This window comes from Crotalus tigris, unplaced genomic scaffold, assembly GCF_016545835.1.
Source record: "Crotalus tigris isolate CLP2741 ecotype Arizona unplaced genomic scaffold, ASM1654583v1 scf7180000024437.13266115, whole genome shotgun sequence".
Lineage (NCBI taxonomy): Eukaryota > Metazoa > Chordata > Lepidosauria > Squamata > Viperidae > Crotalus > Crotalus tigris.
Genome location: NW_024100606.1, coordinates 3,655,258 through 3,676,302, shown reverse-complemented (window position 1 = coordinate 3,676,302; position 21,045 = coordinate 3,655,258). Strand labels below are relative to the sequence as shown.

Here is a 21,045-nt window from a genome sequence, read left to right as displayed (position 1 = left end):
ATCCCCCATGATGATAAGGACATCATTTTTTGGTGTTAATTCTATAAGGTGCTGTAGGGCTTCATAGAACCGGTCAATTTCATCCTCTTCAGCACCAGTGGTTGGGCATAGATTTGGACTACTGTGATATTGAATGGTTTGCCTTGGATTCGAATAGAGATCATTCTGTCATTTTGAGGATTGTATCCCAGTATTGCTTTTCCTATTCTTTTATTGACTATGAAGGCTACTCCATTTCTTCTGAGGGATTCTTGCCCACAGTAGTATACCTGATGGTCATCTGAGTTAAATTCACCCATTCCTGTCCATTTTAGTTCACTGATTCCTAAGATGTCGATGTTCAGTCTTGTCATCTCTTTTTTGACTACGTCTAGCTTGCCTTGATTCATGGATCTTACATTCCAGGTTCCTATGGAGAAAAAATCTTTACAGCATCGGACTTTCCTTTCACCACCAGATATATCCACAGCTGAGCGTCCTTTCGGCTTTGGCCCAGTCGCTTCATTCTTTCTGGCGCTACTAGTACTAGCCCTCTGCTCTTCCCCAGTAGCATATTGGACACCTTCCGACCTGAGGGGCTCATCTTCCAGCGTCATATCTTTTTTCCTTTTAGTACTGTCCATGGGGTTTTCATGGCAAAGATACTGGAGTGGTTTGCCATTTCCTTCTCCAGTGGATCACATTTTGTCAGAACTCTCTGCTATAACCTGTCCGTCTTGGGTGGCCCTGCACGGCATAGCTTATAGCTTCATTGAGTTACGCAAGCCCCTTCGCCACGACAAGGCAGTAATCCATAAAGGGGAGTGCATTTATAACAGTTGTTAAAAAGCTCACAAGCTGCTTCCTTATAGTCCTTTTTCTTGGTGTTTTTCTTTTTCTATTTGTATTCTGTTTTCTTTCTAATTCACTATTCTTTCTTATTCTCTTTGTTTCTTTTCTAATATTTGTATTGTTTTTATCTTGTTAAAATTTTATTCAGTAAATTTTGCTTACATAGTATGCTTGTGCTTAAGTTTGCATTTACACTTTTACTATAAATCATGTGTATAGGAACACTGATATCTATATTTATATTGCTGACTTCCTTCTACTACACTTTCTGCTAGAATCAAAAACTAACAATAGCCACCTAAAAGCCAACTGTGACCTCTACTTCTGAATCCCAAGATGGGTCAATAAAGTGATCTTATTATCAGGGACATTGTGTCCTTCTAATGCATACTCACCTCTGGCATGAGCATTTTGTTTAAATGAAAGGCTTGCCGAATAACTGTAAATCCAAATGGCAGGATTGCTAATTATAAGAAATTATTACAGTTTTGGTACTTGCAAGTAATTTTATTTTTTGATCGTAAGATATTTTATATACTTATTTCTTTGATTTCCATAATGGCCTATCTCAACAAATCAATGGGGGGGAGCATAAAGTATGAAATGTAAATAACAAATTAAAAAATAACCAAAAGAGTTAAAACATTGAAGTAGTTGTGATAGTTAACAATGATCTGGATGGGAACATAGTTTCCCCTGATACCTTGTTGAAGTCATAGTCTTCAAAGATGACCACCAAGTAGAATCTCTGCTCTATATCTGGATTTTTAGATATAGAAGAGAGAACACAATCTTAGGATCATAATTGATCAAATTTGGGAGAGTGTTGTAAATTGAATTGAGTTCTAAATCAACCTTGCTGTACTAGAATTCATAACAATTCTATAACTAACTTGGTTTAGGTAGCATGAGTTCTACTATTAGGTAGAGAAAGTTTCTGTTGCTATCTTAAGCAACAAATATTATATTCTGAAGGTTGAAAGCAGGATGAAGACCGTCTTAAACTTGCCTGATAGAAATAGATATACATAAACATATACATGTATTTTTAAAAAGTAAACTAAGGGTCTATAGTGATCTAAGCAAGGTTAATATCACCATGCACTGCAATAATAAAAAAATGTAAAGTATTCCTTGTACTTATCATTTAAAATCTTATGTGCAAAATAATGTTATAATTTAGTGATGTAGCTTTTTAAGTATTTAACTTTTAGCATTTTAGTACTTGTATGTTATTATGTTGTTCCATTGCTGGTCAGCAGTTTTAACTGAACTGAGTCACCATGGAGAAAGTGATAGTCAACACCTCCATTCCATTCCATTCCTATATCTGTGTTACTACCTTTGATCCTAGAGAAAAGTGAGGGATAAATTAAAAAAAAAGAAGAAGCTGTCTAGAGAAGTCATTCTGTAGGATCAAACTAGATTGTACAAGTGAAGTGATTACCTTAAGATCAGGAACCCATAATTAATACAGAATAGTTGAGGTTTCTTTGAGGATTGATCCTAACTTAGAATGACCATGTTATTGAGTTCATGACACACTAAGCCACACAAAAATTAACCAAGATTAAAATCAACTAATCTTAGCATTGTTGTGTGAATTTCAAATGTGTTATACAATAAAGTCATTGAAGACCTTTTGTATTTAATTTGTATTGTTATAATAAAATAAAAATAGTATGATTTATAATTATGTTTGAATATGCAAAGAAAAATATTTTCATTATATAACAAAAGAAAGCATCCATCAATGGATGTATTCTACAACTAAATTCAGAAAAAATATGTTAAAATAGTTTTCTGTTGCAGTTTTACAAAATATGTGCGTATAGCACTGTTCTAATAGTACTGTTCTGTTCCAATAGAAAATAGTTGGGTTACTTATAGAGTGTATATAGTTATATAGCTAAATTATATAGTTAACTGAAGTACTTGATGTGGTCCCTGGAACTCCTTACCATCTTGTTTAAATCCTTTCCTTAGTGATAACTTGGTACAATATCTATTGTCTAAGATTTAAGACTGCAGGTAGTCCTTGACTTAAGACCAATTTGAGCACAAAATTTCTATTTAACAGTTGTTAAGCGAATCACTGCAGTTGTTAAGGTAGTAACACATTGTTAAGTGAATCTGGCTTCCCCATTGACTTTGCTTGTCAGATGATCACAAAAGGTGATCATATGATCCCAGGACAGTGCAACCATCATAAATCATGCCAGTTGCCAAGTATCCAAATTTTGACCATGGGGATGCTGCAGTGGTCGTAAATGTGAAAAATGGTCATAAATTCACATTTTCAGTGCCATTGTATCTTCAAACAATCAATAAAGAAATTGTTGTAAGTTGAGGACTACCTGTAAATAAAGGAGACCAGGCAGTCTATTTTTTTCCCCAACAGTTTTCTCAAAAGGGTAGGATTGGAGGGTGTGGAGATGAAGTGGTCATGATCTTTGAACTTCTAGATCATTAATCAGTTGCAACATTTAATAGTCTGACAGTTTTAACTCCTTGGTGCTGCATTTGGGTGGCTGGGACTGTGTAGGAATATTGTTATGTACCATATATACTCAAACTTAATCCCTTCTTGAGCTACCTTAGTCTGATCTTGGATCTGATGTTGGTTTGCCCTAGGCTCCTTATCAGTAAATTTCAGTGTCCACTCTGCCCAATCAGAAGCATCTTAAGATTTTATGTCTTTCATGATATCTATATCCTAGCTAGCATCTGACCCCCCCCCCAATGCATATACTCATACTGGATTTAGTTATTTGTGTGGAGATGATACTGCAGTGTGAATGTGACATAACTTTCTTTGGTATTTATAATGGACAGATTAGTCTCAAGTTGGTGGCTGTTACAAATAGGTGAATATATGAGAAACTGATTAAAAGGACTTAACCCTGGTGCTTGGAAATCAGAAATGGAGGAATCCTTGACACAGATCAAACTGACCTATGAATAGAGTCCATTTAAATTCCTAAATAGTCATGACTATATTTCTTTGTGTATTTGTTATTCATTGATAAATTCAATCAGTTCCATCTAAGGTTGAATGACATACTGATCTAATTTCAGCAATCACCGATCTTGCAATTATGAATTATTTTTAGTTTGTAGAGCAAAGTTATTAATGTTATAAAAGAAGTACTGGTCCAATAATTTTCAGTGCCTCCTTTAAGATTGCTTTAAAGATATTTTGTAAGATCCAAGAGTTCTGTGCAATCATAAGGTAGTCTAAAACATTCATTTTCTAGAAAAGATAACTGGGAAAATGATGTCTCTGCAACTCCAAATGCATCTAGGTGATTCTCATTATCAGAATCCATTTCAATTAGACTTTTAATTATATTGAAACTGCAATTTTGCTATATCTGAATCTCTCAGTAACTTAATACTAATCTTGGTATTTTATGGACTATGTAATTGGATTGGGCTTTGGAGGCAAAGTCTTCCATTGTAACTCTGGTCTGTGTGTTGGAGGAATGTTGAAAGGTTCAGTCTTGAATATTTGAAATTTGATCAAATGAAAAGGGAAATATCTCAGATGCCATTGAAAATGCAGGTTTGCATAGAAAGCAGCTATTCTTCTGTATAGATAAGACTGAATATCACTGGAACTGAGATTGCACTGATAGCCATTGTTTATGGTGTTACTTCTATCTGTGTTTGTATGGAATAATGCTGCAGGAATTCTCATTTACCACAAGTGAACTGTGAAATTGTTTACTCCTAGCTGGCTCATTCCAATAATTAGAAGTTGAAATCTACAGTATCTTATCCAAAGGTGAATTGAAACTCCTGACATTGCTTTTTTTTAGAAGCCAAGAACAAATTCTTTGGCTTCTTAGCTCTTTTCCATGCAAATATGGATCACATATTTTAACAAATTAGCAAGGTCAAGGGTAAGGTCTTAAGTGTCCTCAGTGGTGAAATTTGATGGGAAGAAAAGTATAAGAAATCAGGAGTTTCTTGTAAGGTAACAAGGGTGGATAATAATTGATGATTTTTTTTAAATAATAAAAACAATCAGATTTTTTTATTTAAATCGGATTTTTTAAAATCAAATTTATTTTAATAAAATGTTTTTGGAGTAAAAATCAATCTAAATATAGTTTTCTATTTAAGATACATTAATAATTTTGTTTATTCAGCATGAAATGGAACTTAGTTATGTAGCATGGCTGTATGTTCTGCAATATTTATATTTTTGGTATTCAACGAATCCAAGCTCTGCAAGCTGAGATAACATGCATTGCATTGATGCATTCACACAATTTCATAGCAATCATGAGATAAATCATAAAACAAAGTTCAGGAATATTCCTTTATCCCAGTGGTTCTCAACCTTTCTAATGCCGTGACCCCATAATACAGTTCCCCATGTTGTGGTGACCCCCAAGTGGGTGTGGCCACCAATAAGAGGGAGTAGGACAGCTAGGGAAAAGGGAACAAAATGGTGGACAGCATGGTTTGGCGACCCCCATGAAATGGTCGTTCGACCCCAAATGGGGTCCCGACCCACAGGTTGAGAACCACTGCTTTATCCCATTGTTTTGCAAATCTATGTACACTGCAAACTGTATGATTGAAGTGAAATGCATCTATAACCAGACCCTAAGTGTTTTAATTAAATAAAATAATTTGGTAGTTCTCCAACTATATGTAATTAACCTATTAACCTAAAATCAGTTCTGATATTGCTGTTTTACTAACCTGACAGCTTATTATTCTAAATAGGAAACCTTCATTTGTTTGCAAATAATACTATTAAAGATTCTAACTACCAGCAAGAATGAGTCCTTACATTTAAAGAGCACCTGTCATTTCAGCACCTGTCATCATGGCAGCACCTGTTAACAAGCATTAACTCCCCTTGTTGTGTCACTGCCGCATCACCAGCCGTCCCATTAAAGTGAATGGGACTGTCAATGAGTCAACAGTGTGTCAGAGATGACAGTTGCTCTTTAAAAATTATGATTTAAATTGAATTGATTTAACTCAAGCCTTTTTACTAGAGATTTAAATCGTGATTTAAATTGTGATTTAAATCAACTTGATTTAAATCAGATCTACCCTGAAGGTAACCCATTTCTTCCCTGCTCTTTTCCTAATTCAAGTTTCATTTTTTCTTCTTTGCTTCAGCTCTATTCATGGATAGTATATCTGCATTGAGATTAAAGTTAAGTTCAGCCAAATTTATTTCATTCTGCTTGTGATTTTTAGCATGTTATAGAGTCATCCAACCATCATTGTGGTCATGTAATACTAATGAGAATAGGTTTTAAGTCACTCATAGTGGCAGAGTGATACCAGAAAAAAATCTGTAAGGGAATTGTCTGAATCAGATTTTTAAAGTGCATTTGCAAATTTTGATTAAAATCCAGGCTGACTCATTATAGAATTCCTCTATTTAAATAGAATATTCAGAATCTATCGTGGATTTAATGAATATTCCTACTCTTTCACTGAATTTCCATTAAGCTTTCCCTTTATCATCGGATTACTGGATCAGTAAATAATTTTCAATTATTAGATCTGTAAATTTATTAGACTAAGAAAATTTATTTAAGGCAAACATTCCTATTCTGATAAATACTAATAAAAGAGATAGATAAACATAATGCTTCAGTTAGCTTTGAAATCAAACCTTGATTTAAAAAGCTGTCTTGTTTAAATATGTTTGAATTAGTAACATGATGTAGATAGCAAACTGGAACTGGGAATTATCAGAACTGGTTGTTACTAGTTGCTGGTATTTTGTCCTGATTTTATTGGAAATAAAACTAATATTTATTGTGATATTTGAACCAATAAATTGTGCTTTGCATTTAGAATGGGGCAGCTATATTGCTTGACAACAGTGTCAGAATGACAGTCACAACAGAGCAATGGAAGCTGTGCCACTATTTATATATGTACAGTGCGCTTTAAGGGGGGTGGTATCATTTTGTTTCTACCTTTTGGCATCATTGACTTTCCTTTCCTCTCTGAATGTCCCTTATTTGGAAATTATTGCTCCTAAGGATTGTAGCCAAAGAAAATGAAAGGCAGTTAGCAACTTGAAGCCACAAATTATATTTTGTAAATTTGGATGTTCAGTCCATTGAATAGTGAGAATTCAGTTGAACCTCTGCAAAAGATTAAAACCACAATCTAGAAAAACATGTACCGTACATTCCCCCATATTTTTTATCAGATTTTCTTTTTGCCATCTGCCTCCAGTTGAAATATCTTATTTGTACTATGTCTCAAAAGATAGGTTGTATGTTAGAATTAGCCTCTATCTCCTTTAAAGGAAAAGGGAGTTTTATATTAATTCAGGTTTTTTTCCCTTGCAGTCTATGCTTCTGTAAGTCTCTATCTGCTTCCAGAGCGTCCTGCAACACTTATCCTTTATGATGACTTGATACAAATCCTTGTTGGTTCTCCAGGTAGGTCCTAAGATCCATTATGTCAAAAAGAAAAAAGAAAGTAGGGCATATAACTGGCATTCAGTCACTGCACTGGATTCCACCTAATTGAAATACTGTTTTCTGGATGCAGGGAACATGGATTCTGCCGATGATTGCAGAATAGACTACTATTCCTGTGCCCTATTATTAAATGGTGATCTAAAATAAAGGTTCTCAATCGATAGAATATAGAATTGCTGGGATGTAGAAGTTGTGATTCTGAGACCCAGAATAAGTCACTGAAGCTTTAAGCAAGTTCTTAATACTCTTATATTTATATTAAGAACTTGCTAGACAATAAAAAATATGGTGGGACTACATTTCAACTTAATATTAACTTATACAAAAAAAATCAGCTCATGTGCTTTTGCAGAGACTTTGGGGATAAAACTCTTTAAGATGTGAGTTATTCGCTAAGGGGTAATGGGAGAAGCGAATTGGGCCTTTGCTAAAATCATAAGCAAATGAATTGAAACCTTATCATTTCTCAGTAAGTCCTGACAGAGATAGGAGCCCATATAATGAGAGTACTGGTAAGTGGAGGGATGATAAAATGAGGGTTGTGTGTGCTTCTAGAATTTCCATTTAAGATTAATATAAATAACAGATAACTGGATTTGATTTCTCCTGAAAATATTCTTTGGCCTCCAGCATTTCTAGCAATGTGGCATGTAGTAAAACTCTAGTCTGTATATGTGTTAATGAAATTAGTAAATCCATTCAGTGCTTAGCTTGTGCATTTGCTACTACTGAAAATGAGCAATTCATTCATGGGTCTTCTGACACTACTTTGAAGTAAAATTCCTGACAATATCTCTCCTGAATTTTGGAACAATGAACAGAATGAACACATAGAACAAAACAAGAAAGGAATTTATCAGCATACTGAATCTGTCTTCAACAATTAATTTGTGTGTATAAGGATTTTTTTTATAGCTGCTGCTTATAAAGAACAAATGTTGATCAGAAATAAATGTGGTGGCTGTTTTGAAAATGGTACAATATATGCAAAAGTTAGTTTGTTTAAGTTGTATGTTTCAATTAATCACAAAATGAACAGACTTGCATTCAGTCTCTTCATCATGCAAAGATAAATATGATTTATTTCTGCAAAGTTGAATGCATGCTTACTATTTATGTGCAGCTACAGATAACAAAATAAAAAAAAAGTGAATGTGAGTTTAGATATCGTTTCAGTCGACTCCTTTACACTTGTTGGCAAAAGTAATGGCTTCTAAAAGTTTCTTATAGCTCCCTCCTCCCGTTTGAAATTTTTGCCCATTCTTTCTTATAGAACTCTTGTAGCTCAAAAATATTTTTAGATCTCCTTACAAATACTGCATGTATGAGATTTCTGCAAAGATTTTTAACAATATTTAAGTCCAGTAACCATGAAGACTATCACAAAACTTTATTTTTCTTTTCTGTAAGCGCTTTACAGTTTGAATGTATATTTTGAATCATTGACATAATGACATTTCCAACCTTTTTGCACATGGACATTAGCTTCTAAGATGGTTGATTTTAGTTGTATTCAGTCTACCCACACAACCTATGCTACTAGCTGCCACAAGACCTGAAAATATTAACATCTACATATAATAAGGTATTCGTTTATTTAAAAAAATATTCTGTGTTATAGTTGAATAGTTTTTGTTTCTCTGCCCAAACCACTTCAGTCTAAACAATTCAGGCTTAACAAGGTTTTCTTTTGTATGATTTATATGATGATTTTGAGGATGAGGTCAGAGAATAGTTTTCTTTCTATTACGTGGATCATGTTGCATAAGACTGTTGTAATGTGGATTTTTGGACAATTACTTCAGTTAAACTATTCAGCAAAGTCATTTGCAGTGATCTGCATGTTCTGTTTATCAGTTTGGGAACTGATTTCTGGTAGAAATTTATTTCTCTTGATGTTCTGGATTTCCTGCAGTAATCTCTGGTTGTCTGAAATTCCCTTTAGTTTCTTCAGTAATTTTAATTTCTCATAGTTGAAATTGTTAGCAGGAAGTATTTAGATATTGTTTTTAAAGCTGTCTAGTTTGTAAGACTGATTTATCTCTGTCTTTACTGCTCAGCCTTTGAAGGGCCCTATGGTTGTTGTTAAAAGTAGATAGAACAATAGTGATAACCTTAAAGGTTGAAAGGGTCATATGCTCATTAATTTGTGAAATTGCCTTCTCCTGTCTAATTGTAGATCTAATGAGACAATACCTTTTATGGACTTTATTGATAACTTTACAGGGGTAAATAACACTGGATCAGTTGGAAGGGTACTCAAACTTCTGCATCTACTATATTTAGTTTTCTTATTTTGAATCTGTAAACAACTGCACACAAGCTCCTTTCCAATTTGCAGAAAAACGTAGTGTTTAACTTCATTCCATATACAGGTAGCTCTGAACATATAACCATAAATTTAGTGACCATTCAAAGTTACAATGGCACTGAAAAAAGGTGACTTATAACCATTTTTTACACTTACGACTGTTGCAGTATCCTCACGGGCACATGATCAAAATTTGGACACTTGGCAACTGGCTCATATTTATGATGGTTGCAGGGTTATATGATCACCTTTTTGGGACCATCTGACAAGTAAAGTCAATGTGTTTCACTTAACAGCCATGTTACTAATTTAACAACTTAATGATTCACTTAACAATTGTGACAAGAAAGATCATAAAATGGGGCAAAACACACTTAACAACTGTGGCTTAGCAACAGAAATTTTGGGTTCAATTGTGGTCATAAATCAAGGAGGTTGTGTCATCTTTTGGGCACTTAGGAGTTTATTGAAACATACAGCTTTAGGTACTCTTTCTTATAGTCTCCATATTTCAGAAATTATGCAAAAATAAACAAGATCATCCTTTCTATTAAATTATGGTTTTAAATTTGATTTCAAATTTAATACTAATTTCTTGCCTGATCCTGACTTCAATGCAATTATTGATTTTATTTATGGGGAGGATATAATTTATTTGTCATTTCAGGAAATCATAATATAACAAAATTTGAGAACTTCTGCAGTTTTTTACGTTGGGCTCATATATAGAAATAAAATACATATAGCCTTATTTAATTAAATTATCTAGGAATCTGGAGAAAGGTAGTACGCAATTTACATATCTTTCTTGTATGTAATACAACAGGCAAAATAAAAATAGAATATTTTATTTGGCCAAGTGCAATTAGACACATAAGGAATTTGTCTCTGGTGCAGAAGATTTCAGTGTATATGCAAAGCAACAGAATAATGATCATCATCATCATCATACCAATAGGAGGAGAAAGTAAAGAAGATAAGAAGGATAAATAATAATGCTACAGCCATACTACATGGGCAAAATATACATAGACATTAGGCAGCACTTGAGAATTAGATATTCAACAGAGTGGAGGTCTGAGGAGGAAAAATATCCCTATGTCTAATTGTTTTGGCCTGTAATGCCCAATGGGAGGAGGTGAAACAGTTTATGTCCAGGATGTGAGGAGTCTGCAGATATCTTCTCAACCTTCTTCTGCGCAATATGCAGATCTTCTATGGGAGGCAGGCTGGTTGAAGTCTTAATTATCCACTGAAGTCTGTACTTGTTCTATTTCGTTTCTACACCAAACCAAACAGTTCTAGAAGTACAAATGACAGACTCAATAATTCCTCTGGAAAACTGTATCAACAGCTCCTGGGGCAGTCTGAACCTCCTGAGTTGACACAGGAAGAATATTCTTTGTTGTGCCTTTTTAATAATGGTTCTAATGTTAAGCGTCCATTTCAGGTCCTGGGAGATTATAGAACCCCAGAATTTAAGAACTCTGGTGTTAATACTATGCTGTCAGATATGTTAAAATAGAAGAGCTCCTCCTAAAATTTACTCTCATCTCTATAGTTTCTCCAGCACCGGAGATGGAGAATCCACCAATGGGTTAGCTCTGCCTTCCTGCCCATTAGACCAAGTCAGCCAAACTTGTCACGCCTGTCTTGGGATAGGCCACTCCCAGTCTTGACTTGATCTTCAGCTCAGACGGACGTGACAAGTTTGGCTCCTAGTCTAAGGCAGGTAATAGAGACTAAATTATTGGTGGATTCTACTTATCTCACAACACAGTTATTTCAACAGCGCTGGGATCAGCGCTGTGTGAAATAGTCTGTGGAAGGCTTGGGGAGGTAGGTGTTTCCCTCTCCTGGATCTGTGGTTATTGCTGAGGCTTCAGCTCCCTCCTAAGGGAAATCCCTCTTCAGCTATTCAGTGCTGGGACCAGCGCTGCAGGCGGAGCTTATCTGAACCTCCTGGGGGGGTGGGGATTTCACCTTCGTTCTCCCACCGAACTGAGGAGCCATCTGGACTCCAGGGAGGTGGAGACTCCATTTCCGTTCATTTCTGAACCGAGGAGAGGCAGCTGGGCTCCAGGGGGGTGGAGATTCAGTCTCTGTCGTCCCTAAATCGAGGAACCAGCTGGTTTCCTCACCACATCAGATCGGCGGCCGCTGCACCTGGGAATTGATTTTTCTTGCCAATTTCTTCTGAGCCTCTCTGTCTAATCGCTGTGATCCTTGCTGGCCAGTCTTCCTCTTCGCGGCATCCCTGAGCTGAGCGGCCGCCTTGGTGCTGTGCCAGTTCGCCCCAATCACTATTTTGGACGCCGGGGCACGCTGAGACAAAAGAAGGCACTTCTGCCTCTTCCTCTTCAAATTTCACGCCAATAGGGCAGAAGCTCCTTTTTTCGCATCGAATTGCTGGCAGCCGAAAAGGCACTTCCATCTTCTTCAGTTGCACAGAATCACTCCGGCCGCCATTTTGGCTGCCAGGACAAACGCGGCAGCCCAGTAAATCAAGAGGTTCCAGATGCAGGCTTGAGCCTCCCCAGGAACGAAGATATCACAATCAGCTTTCCTCCTCCTCACAGGGGAAGGGAGGACTGCATGGCTGCACAGGCCATCGCCAGCGATCTTCACCTCAGGCCGCCTCCCCCCTCTCCATCCCTGTTTTCAAATGATCACCGGACTACTAAAATAAAAAATTTAGGCCAGCGTTATCAGGCCAGGTCCACCGGAACCACAAGTCATAAAGACATTTTAAAAAAATAAAATTAAAATTAAAATTAATAAATTAGTCACAACTCTTCTAATTAATAAATTAGTCACAATTCTTGAACGCATTACCCTGACCACCACCCCTCTTTTAGCGCCATCAGGCGATCTACAAGCAAGCGGCCGTAGACAAGACCGGACCCCAAAGGAGAGGGACAAACAGTCTGCTCCCTCTACCGGTCAGGTGGTCAGAAGAGCAGAATGACCATCCCCTGCTTCACCTGCTCAGCCCATCTCGCCAACTGATCCCCTGCCAGAGCTCCCTCTCGATACCACTGAGATAGCTCACCTAGGATGGAGGAGCCCACGGTGTCTCAACCTAAGAACACCACCTCCCCACCCAGCACCAGCAAACGGCAGAAATCCTCCAAGCAGGAGGCGACAGGTAGGATCAAGGCCAAGTCAAGACCATTTCTGGAAGTAAGCCCTCCAAGTTGGCAGAGAAACAGGCTATCAGAAGGCACCAGGCCTTGGAGAAAGAATTCTCCAAAGTGCAGAAGCAGGCCAGGGCAAAGGCGGAGCAAACAGATGACGTGCCCTTTGACCTCCCCTTGGGGCTCTTCTTCTACTCAAGGGGTCTGGTTCCCGGAGGGAAACCCTCCCTCCCCTGGGACAGATCAAGTCCAATTGATCCAACAACCATCACCGTCACCACGGGTCACACATTTGATCCCAGAGGCCATTTTCACCCCCGCAACAGCAGGGCTCAAAGGGGCTGGGCCTGAGGGATTTTCTTCTGAGGATTAGCTCCAAACCCTGATCGCTCAGGCAGTGGACAAGGCGCTTGCCGCCAGGTCCCACCACGGGTCAAGACCCGAACTCTTGGCTCCCATACCTCCACCCTTCTTCCAGTCAGGTGCACCCGATTACCAGGGCCCTTCCTCTTCATCCCAGTCCTACCATAGCAGGGCCTCATCTCCTATGGAGGATGACCAACCGGACATGGCTTGGTGGGAGGAGGAAGAACCTCCCCCCCCCAATCCTTCAACCCGGTCCTGTTCCTGCCACTGCTCCGCAAGGCCAGTTCCACAGCCAACATAGGTCCTCATCATATCCCACAGCCAGACCCACTGTTCAGTTCAGATTCGGTGTTTTTCGAACCTGTTGTGACCCAGCACCACGTACCTTATCCGTCACTCTTTCGCAACGCGATCCGGAAACAATGGGCATCGCCTGGCACCTTTCCCCCCCTGAGGGGAACGGACAAAATACTATTCAGACCAGGCCAGGCCAGACCAGTCACAGGATCTCAAAGTGCCAACGGTAGATGAACTCTTTGGTCCCCTCTTGTTCTCGTCCATGGTGTCGGGGGACATGGCAAAGGTGCTAAAGGCCGATGACAGGAGATGGGAACTGACATTACGCAGAACTCACCAGGCAGTGGTGTGAGCAGTAAGAGCCGCCACCTGTGCATCTTTCTCTGCCAGAACCTCTTTACTCTGGCTTCGACAACTACAAGCTAGGCTTCCTCAGGAGGAGGCATGTACCCAGCAAGATCTGAGCAAGCTTATGGCAGCATCGGAGTACATCTTGGATGCCATGCTACATGCAGCCAGGTTCTCATCTAGAACCATAGCATCCAACATCTCGGCACGCAGGATGCTACAGACAGGACAGGACCCAGACCCAGACAGCAATTCCAGAGCAAACGGCCCTTTCCAGGGGGAGTTGGCCCTATAGAAGGTCCAAGTGACTCTCGAGCTGCCCCCTATAGGTGGCAGGCTGGCGCTCTTTACCCCTCAGTAGGAGGCCATCACCACAGATTCCTGGGTTCGCCAAACCATTCGATACGGTCTGATTCTGGAATTCGTATCCAGCTCCCCAGGGCACTTCATTCTTTGCCCTCAATCAAGGAACCCTGTCAAAAGCAGCCTCATGCGAGAGGCGATTCAACATCTCCTGGAGATAAAGGCCATAGAATCAGTGCCAAGAGAACAACGGGGCAGAGGATTCTACTCCATCCTCTTCATGGTTCCCAAAACCTTGGGGGGATGGAGGGAGATTCTAGACCTCAAGGATTTGAACTGCCATATCGCATACCGAAAGTTCAGGATGCAAACCCTTCAGTCCATCTTGGGCAGTGTAAGGAACGGAGACTTCCTGACCTCCATAGACTTCATGGAAGCGTACCTCCACATCGCCATCTTCCCCGACCACCAGCACTTCCTCAGGTTCTGCTACATGGGCCATATACAGAGCCCTCCCGTTCGGTCTCTCAGCAGCTCCAAGGGTCTTCACCAAGGTCCTGGCAGTGCTGGCCGCACACCTAAGAATGGTACCGATGTGCATCCAGTGCTACCTGGACGACATTCTCATTCAGTCATCCTCCTTTCAGGCCATCCAGTCAGACCTAATGTTGACAATCAAGGTCCTTCAGGAACATGGGTTCTTGGTGAACTTTCAGAAAAGTCAGACCGTCCCCTCCACCCGTCTCTTACACCTGGGCGCCGTCATAGTCACACTCAGCTGTCAGGTCTACCTGTCACAGGAGCGCCAGGACAGCATCCAGACCCTGGTCCTCAGGGTTCGCAGGGAGCAAGTAGTACCACTGGTCCTGCTCTCCCAGCTGCTAGGGAAGATGGTCTCATCTATTGCAATAGTCCCTTGGGCCAGGGACTTCGAATGGTTCCTCCGCCCCTTCCAAAGGCGGGGTATCAGCTCTTCCAACCAAAGGGTAAGGGTTCCCCCCAAACCCTGCGGTCTCTCAGGTGGTGGGCCTCACCAGCAGTAGCCAGAGGGTCACACTTCAAGGAACCCACTAAGCTCACACTCACGATGGATGCCAGTCTGTTCGGCTGGGAAGCATACCTGCAGTCTCAATTGGCCCAGGGACGATGGTCCCACGCAGATCTGAAACACAATATCAATTGGTTGGAGCTCAGAGATATATACCTGGCCCTCTGCCACTTCCGCAACAGGGTGGCAAGGCAACATGTACTAGTCCTCACGGACAATGTAATGGCAAAAGCCCATGTGAACCAGCAAGGGGGCACTCAATCCAGGGACCTCATGACCGAGGCCTAGGCATTGGGCCTCTGGGCAGAGACCAACCTGTCCTCCCTCAAGACCGAACACATCTCGGGGGAGGTGAACCGACAAGCGGACTCTCTCAGCAGGGCGACCATAGGCCAGTCCGAATGGCGCCTGCATCCGGATCCCTTCGCGGAAATAGCGCAGAGGTTCGGACAACCAGTCATAGATCTGTTCGCTTCACCGACCAACTCCCAACTCCCGAGGTTTTTTCCCTGGTTCCCCTCCCAGGAGGCGGAGGGAGCGGACGCTCTCAGATGCCCATAGCCGGGGGAACTGCTTTACGCCTTCCCCCTCCCCCTGATTCTGGCAACCATCAGGAAGATGTTGCAGGAACGGGCTGAGGTCATACTGGTGGCCCCATATTGGCCACGAATACCATGGTTTGCCAACCTGGTGAATCTCTCCAGCTCCTCTCCATGGAGGATTCCCCCAGACTGCGTGTCTCTCAGCCAGGGGGGTTCTACAGCACCCAGAACCCCAGTAGCTGCAGTTAGCCGCATGGCACTTGAACGCCGAATCCTGAGCGTGGAATCATACCCCACAAGAGTAATTTCAGTGATTCAGGCCTCCCGCCGATCGGCGACAAATCGCATCTATGACTCCACATGGAGGAATTTTTGCAATTGGTGCAAGAGGAAGCTAATAGACGTCTCGGACCTAACAATCCCGAGAATCCTGGAATACTTGCTCGAGGGCCTAGACAGGTTTAGCGCCTAACACCATCCGCAGGCAGGTCGCGGCTTTGTCCACCTTACTTACCTGCACCAATTCAGTGCCCCTGACACAACATCCTAGGATACACTCCTTTCTCAAGGGTGCCACAAACACTAAACCACCCATGGTACATAGGTACCCCTCCTGGGATTTGCCACGGGTCCTGCGGGCCCTCACCAAATCACTGTTCAAGCCCATCAGCTGTTGTTCCTTGAGGTCCCTGTCCCTCAAAGTCATCTTCCTGGTTGCTATCACCTCAGCCAGGTGCATTTCTGAGCTCGCGGCACTGTCGGTCAGAGAGGATCTTTGCACCTTTCACCAAAACCGGGTGGTCCTCTGACTGGACCCCACCTTCATCCCTAAGGTCAACACCCTTTTTCATAGGGCCCAAGAAGTCATCCTATTGGATTTCTGCCCTAACCCTCATACCTTGGAACAACAGTGGCACACACTGGATGTTCCCAGGGCATTACGCTACTATATCAAGCGAACGGCACCCTTCTGCAAATCTGAAGCTCTCTTTGTTTCCTTTCACTGTGCCTCTAGCAGACAGAAGGTGTTGTCTCAAACATAGGCAGGTGGATCAAGGCTTGCATCGCGGAGGCGTACGGGTCATTTTCCTTGCCAGCGCCAAGCTACGTCATGGCACATTCTACTCGCAGTGCTGCGACCTTCGTGGCATGGGCCACACAGGCCTCTATCGAGGAGGTTTGCAGGGTGGCAACATGGTCATCGCCCTCCCCATTTGTACGGCATTATAAGGTAGACCGATTTGCATCGGCAGACGCTTCCTTTGGAAGGAGAGTCCTTCAGCAAGTGGCTACTGGAGACGTACCTAGAGTCTTCTCTGTTTCCCCTCCATTGGGACAGTAAGGCTTTGGTATGTCCCATTGGTGGATTCTCCATCTCCAGTGCTGGAGAAGGAGTGTTGTCTTACCTGAACGCCTTTTCTCAGCATGGAGATGGAGAATCCACTCCCACCCTTAAAGCAGTCAGGCTATATTAGGGATCCGGGAGCCAACAGTTGGACTGTCGTCAGCTGCTTTCGCCATCATCAAGACTGGGAGTGGCCTATCCCAATACAGGCGTAGCAAGTTTGGCTGACTTGGTCTAATGGGCAGGAAGGCAGAACTAACCCATTGGTGGATTCTCCATCTCCGCGCTGAGAAAAAGGTAAGACAACGCCCCTTTAAGTGTATTCAGCTCTAGCTTGTTATGCCTGCACCACCTGGCCAATTGTTCAACCTCCTATATATATGCAGACTTATCACCATCTTGAAAAAGGCCAATGACTGTCGTGTCATCTGCAAACTTCAGTACTTTAATAGAGGGCTTCCTTGAGATACAGTCATTGGTATATAGAGGAAAAAAAGCAACGGAGAGAGCACACAGCCCCGAGGGGCACCTGTGCTCAATGCCCTGGTACTAGATATAATTTTCCCTAGCCTCACCTGTTGCTTCCTATCTGTCAAAAAACTGATTATCCATCTATAACTTTGAGCAAGTACAGTAAGCTAGATCAGTTTAGAGTAGAGAATTTCTGTAAGAAATTTCTGAAGAAGCTTCTTGGATGAGAAGCAAACAAAAAAGTCCAGTTGCCTCTTGAAAAAGCATCTTTGGGGCAACCACGAGTTGGATGACTGAGAATCTCCATAGACATTCTGGAATGATATATTGAATGCTGAGCTGAAGTTCACAAAAAGGGCCTCTTCATAGGACCCTGGAGATTCAAGATGCTGCAGAATGTAGTGTAATTACCTATTGACAGCATCGTCTGCTGATCTATTTGCTCGGTAGGCGAACTACTGATAATCCTTGACTTATAACAGTTCATTTAATGACCATTCAAAGATACAACAGCACTAAAAAGGTGACTTATGACCATTTTTCACACTTACGACCATTGCTGCATCCCCATAGTTATGTGATCAAAATTCGGACCCTTGGCAACTGACTCATATTTATGATGGTTGCAGTATATCTTTATGATGGATGCAATGTCCTGGGGTCACGTGATCACCTTTTGCAACCTTTTGACAAGCAAAATCAAGAGGGCAAGTCAGATTCATTTAACAACTGTGTTAACAACTGAAGTAATTCACTTAACAACTGTGGAAAGAAAGCATAAAATTGGGCAAAATTCACTTAATAGATGTGTTGCATATTAACAGAAATTTTGGACTCAGTTGTAGTCGTAATTCAAGAACTGCTTGTACAAGGGGTCTATCAGTGGACCTGTGATGACTTTCAGGTGACATATATTACCACCTTTTTTATCATCTTTGCCATTAAAGCATAGTGGAACTATTCAAAGCCTTTCCTGTTTTCCAGGACCTTGCAACCAATAAGAAAACTATCAAGTTTTTATGTTTTAAGGTGTCATTTGGATTATCAAAAAACCTTAGTAAGACCAACTTAGGATCTAATATTATGACCTGGGTCATAATCTATTTTGTACAAATTTAATTCAAAAAAGCTGAACAATTTTATACGACTGTCATATAGTAACCTATTTCTTTATGTTTTCTCCCAACACATAGAGGTTATATTAAATCTGAATTTATTGAAGGCTGCATTTTGTTGTTAATGACCAAATACTTATAGATGCTTTCTTGCATTGCAAACTTGTGTATTAAGGCCCAGCACCAAAAGCAAAGGATTCTGTGGTCTTTTATCAATACTGCCCAATTAGACCAGAAGATTTAAGTATTGATCATTGCAGGAGCTAAGAGCCAGCCATGGGCACAGTTCCAGCGCAAATCTGCTCGCCTGTCCCGCAGTTCCACCTACAGCCAGCTTTCAGCCACTTTGACTGCCGCCAGTGGTGGGCCAGACATGAGAGGGTTCCCGTCCTTCATCGGGGCTGAAAGTAATGGCAGTGGTAAGGGGCCATCATGGAATGTGGGATAGGGAGGGGTGGAGCATTGAACTAGCCATTATATTACAGCTTGTCTCTGACATCAGATTTGGAGATATGAAATTTATATTTAACTAGTTTGTTGTTGTTTTGAGGATGGGAAGAAGAGATGTCTGTTATTAATATCAACCCTAGTCTGCTGAAATCGTCTTCAATTTCATATCCTTTATATCTGAGTTTGAGATGTTCAGCAACAGAGTTCCAGCTGGGCAGGTAGTTACACTGCCACCATCTGTTCTTGAATAGGAAGATACCCCACTACCATCTGGAATATGGAACAGAACATCAAATCCCCTTTATTCTGGAATAAGTTGTTAAATAAATTGTAATTTATAACCACCCCCAAATGGTTTTGGAAGATATAAGAAATAAAATAAAGACTTGAAAGAATAAGTAATTGCTATGAATTACATGAGGTTGAAACCCAGCATTCAGTAATCTGTCAAAAATCTGAGTGAGCACATATCCATCAAGATAACAAAATAAATTAAATAACCCTCATGCAATTAACTAAATGTTCCCTTCCAACTTTGCTAGCATTCTATGGTTTGGACTTCAATCTTTAGCCCAGTCACTTGAAATATGTTTTCTTAAGTGCCCAATTCCTACAAGGCCTCCAAGAGAACAAAGAAACTTTCCCTCTCTCTGAATTCCATCCCCTCCCCCTGTTTTTTGTAGAGAATAGGTCTGTATTTTAACAATACATGATTATAACTAAAAATCCTTTTAATCCTCTACAATTCATACACTACCGTCCGCACAGGTAGGAATAGGAGTATCTTTTGGATTTTCTCTCTTGAAAATGCATATCCAATGTATACATAGCTGTGGGGCCTCTGGGGATATGAGAGTCATCATTTCTTAATTCTCTTTGTACAGCTAGTAATACGTGGTTAGAGTTGGTGCCTATTGTTGCAGTCAGCGTTCATCTCTTCACTGCAAATAGTACAGAAGTCCAGCTTTCTGGCTCAGTCCATCTCTCCATCCCACTGCCCCTCAACACAGCTGCTGTTGCAAGTACCAGTGTGCCAGCCTGGCGCTTTGACCTCAAGAGTGGTGAGTGGTGGAATGCTTGTGAATCATATTTTTAATGATTTGATCATTGTATCCAATAATTACAAACATATGAAGCAAGAAACAATACTGTTTGTATAAACAGAGGCTTTGACAGGAAACACACTGAGTGATTAATAAGATCCAAACATCCTCTCCTTCACCCATAGAAGCAAGTTTTCTGCAAGATCATAACAATTTTAAGTGCATCTGGAAAAACATTAGGAAATTGTGCTGGCAAGCAAGAACCATGCCTACAAGAACCAAATCTGATGTGGAAACATTTTATTCCCAGAAAGAAGATGAGGATGAGACTGATGAAAGTGTTCTACTGTAGTAGTTTAGAGGACTAGGTTTTTGGTGCAGATCTTATGATACAAACCTGTAGTAATGAAAGTGGGAGGTAACTTCCACTTTTCTTTTTCTTTATCATACTTTTTCTTTCCTCTTTCTTTTTTCTTGCACTTTTTATTCTTTCTTTCGATTCTCTTTCTTAAAAGTTTAGTTTGCATTGTACCTCAGCCTTCCAGTTTAGAATCAATATGGGTATATATGTTTTATTTCTATAATGCTCTCTAAATCTAAACTCATTTTCTTTGTTTACCCCCACGTTTGCTAGCAGTATAAGCAAAATGCTGTCTGTTCAATAACAGACAGCATTGTTCAGTGCTGTTTGGTACAGGGGTAGGCACGGTCAATCAAACCTCGGGCCTCTTTCAGGTTGGGGTTAGCATTAGGGTTAATGCTGAGATGCTGAAGGTATTAAATAAAGTGATGGTTAGAGTTAATACTGAAGTTATTAAGTGAAATGATGGTACTAGAATTCCAGATAGGGGGGATATTTTGAGAGCCATATCTTATTTTTAGATTGCCTATTCCCAGTTCCAATGCTGTATATCTTCTATACATGAAAACACATTAGGTGTGGCACAAACACTGATTACCAT

The 21,045-nt window shown here is 40.6% G+C and overlaps 1 protein-coding gene across 7 annotated transcripts in view; it reads left to right on the top strand.

Moving 5' to 3' along the window:
- FAM171A2 (family with sequence similarity 171 member A2) overlaps positions 1-21,045 on the top strand; it is a 59,629-nt gene that overhangs the window by 30,168 nt on the left and 8,416 nt on the right. For 3 of the 7 annotated variants that reach the window (XR_005555192.1, XM_039331544.1, XM_039331541.1), the window contains 3 exons: positions 7,173-7,265; positions 18,851-19,009; positions 19,925-20,101. Coding sequence is in view for 6 of the 7 variants with exons in the window: in XM_039331544.1 (XP_039187478.1) it covers positions 7,173-7,265; positions 18,851-19,009; positions 19,925-20,101 (429 nt within the window). In the remaining variant the exon portion in view is untranslated. The remainder of the gene's footprint in view (positions 1-7,172; positions 7,266-18,850; positions 19,010-19,924; positions 20,102-21,045) is intronic. The other 4 variants (XM_039331545.1, XM_039331546.1, XM_039331542.1 and 1 more) reach the window with 3 other exon arrangements.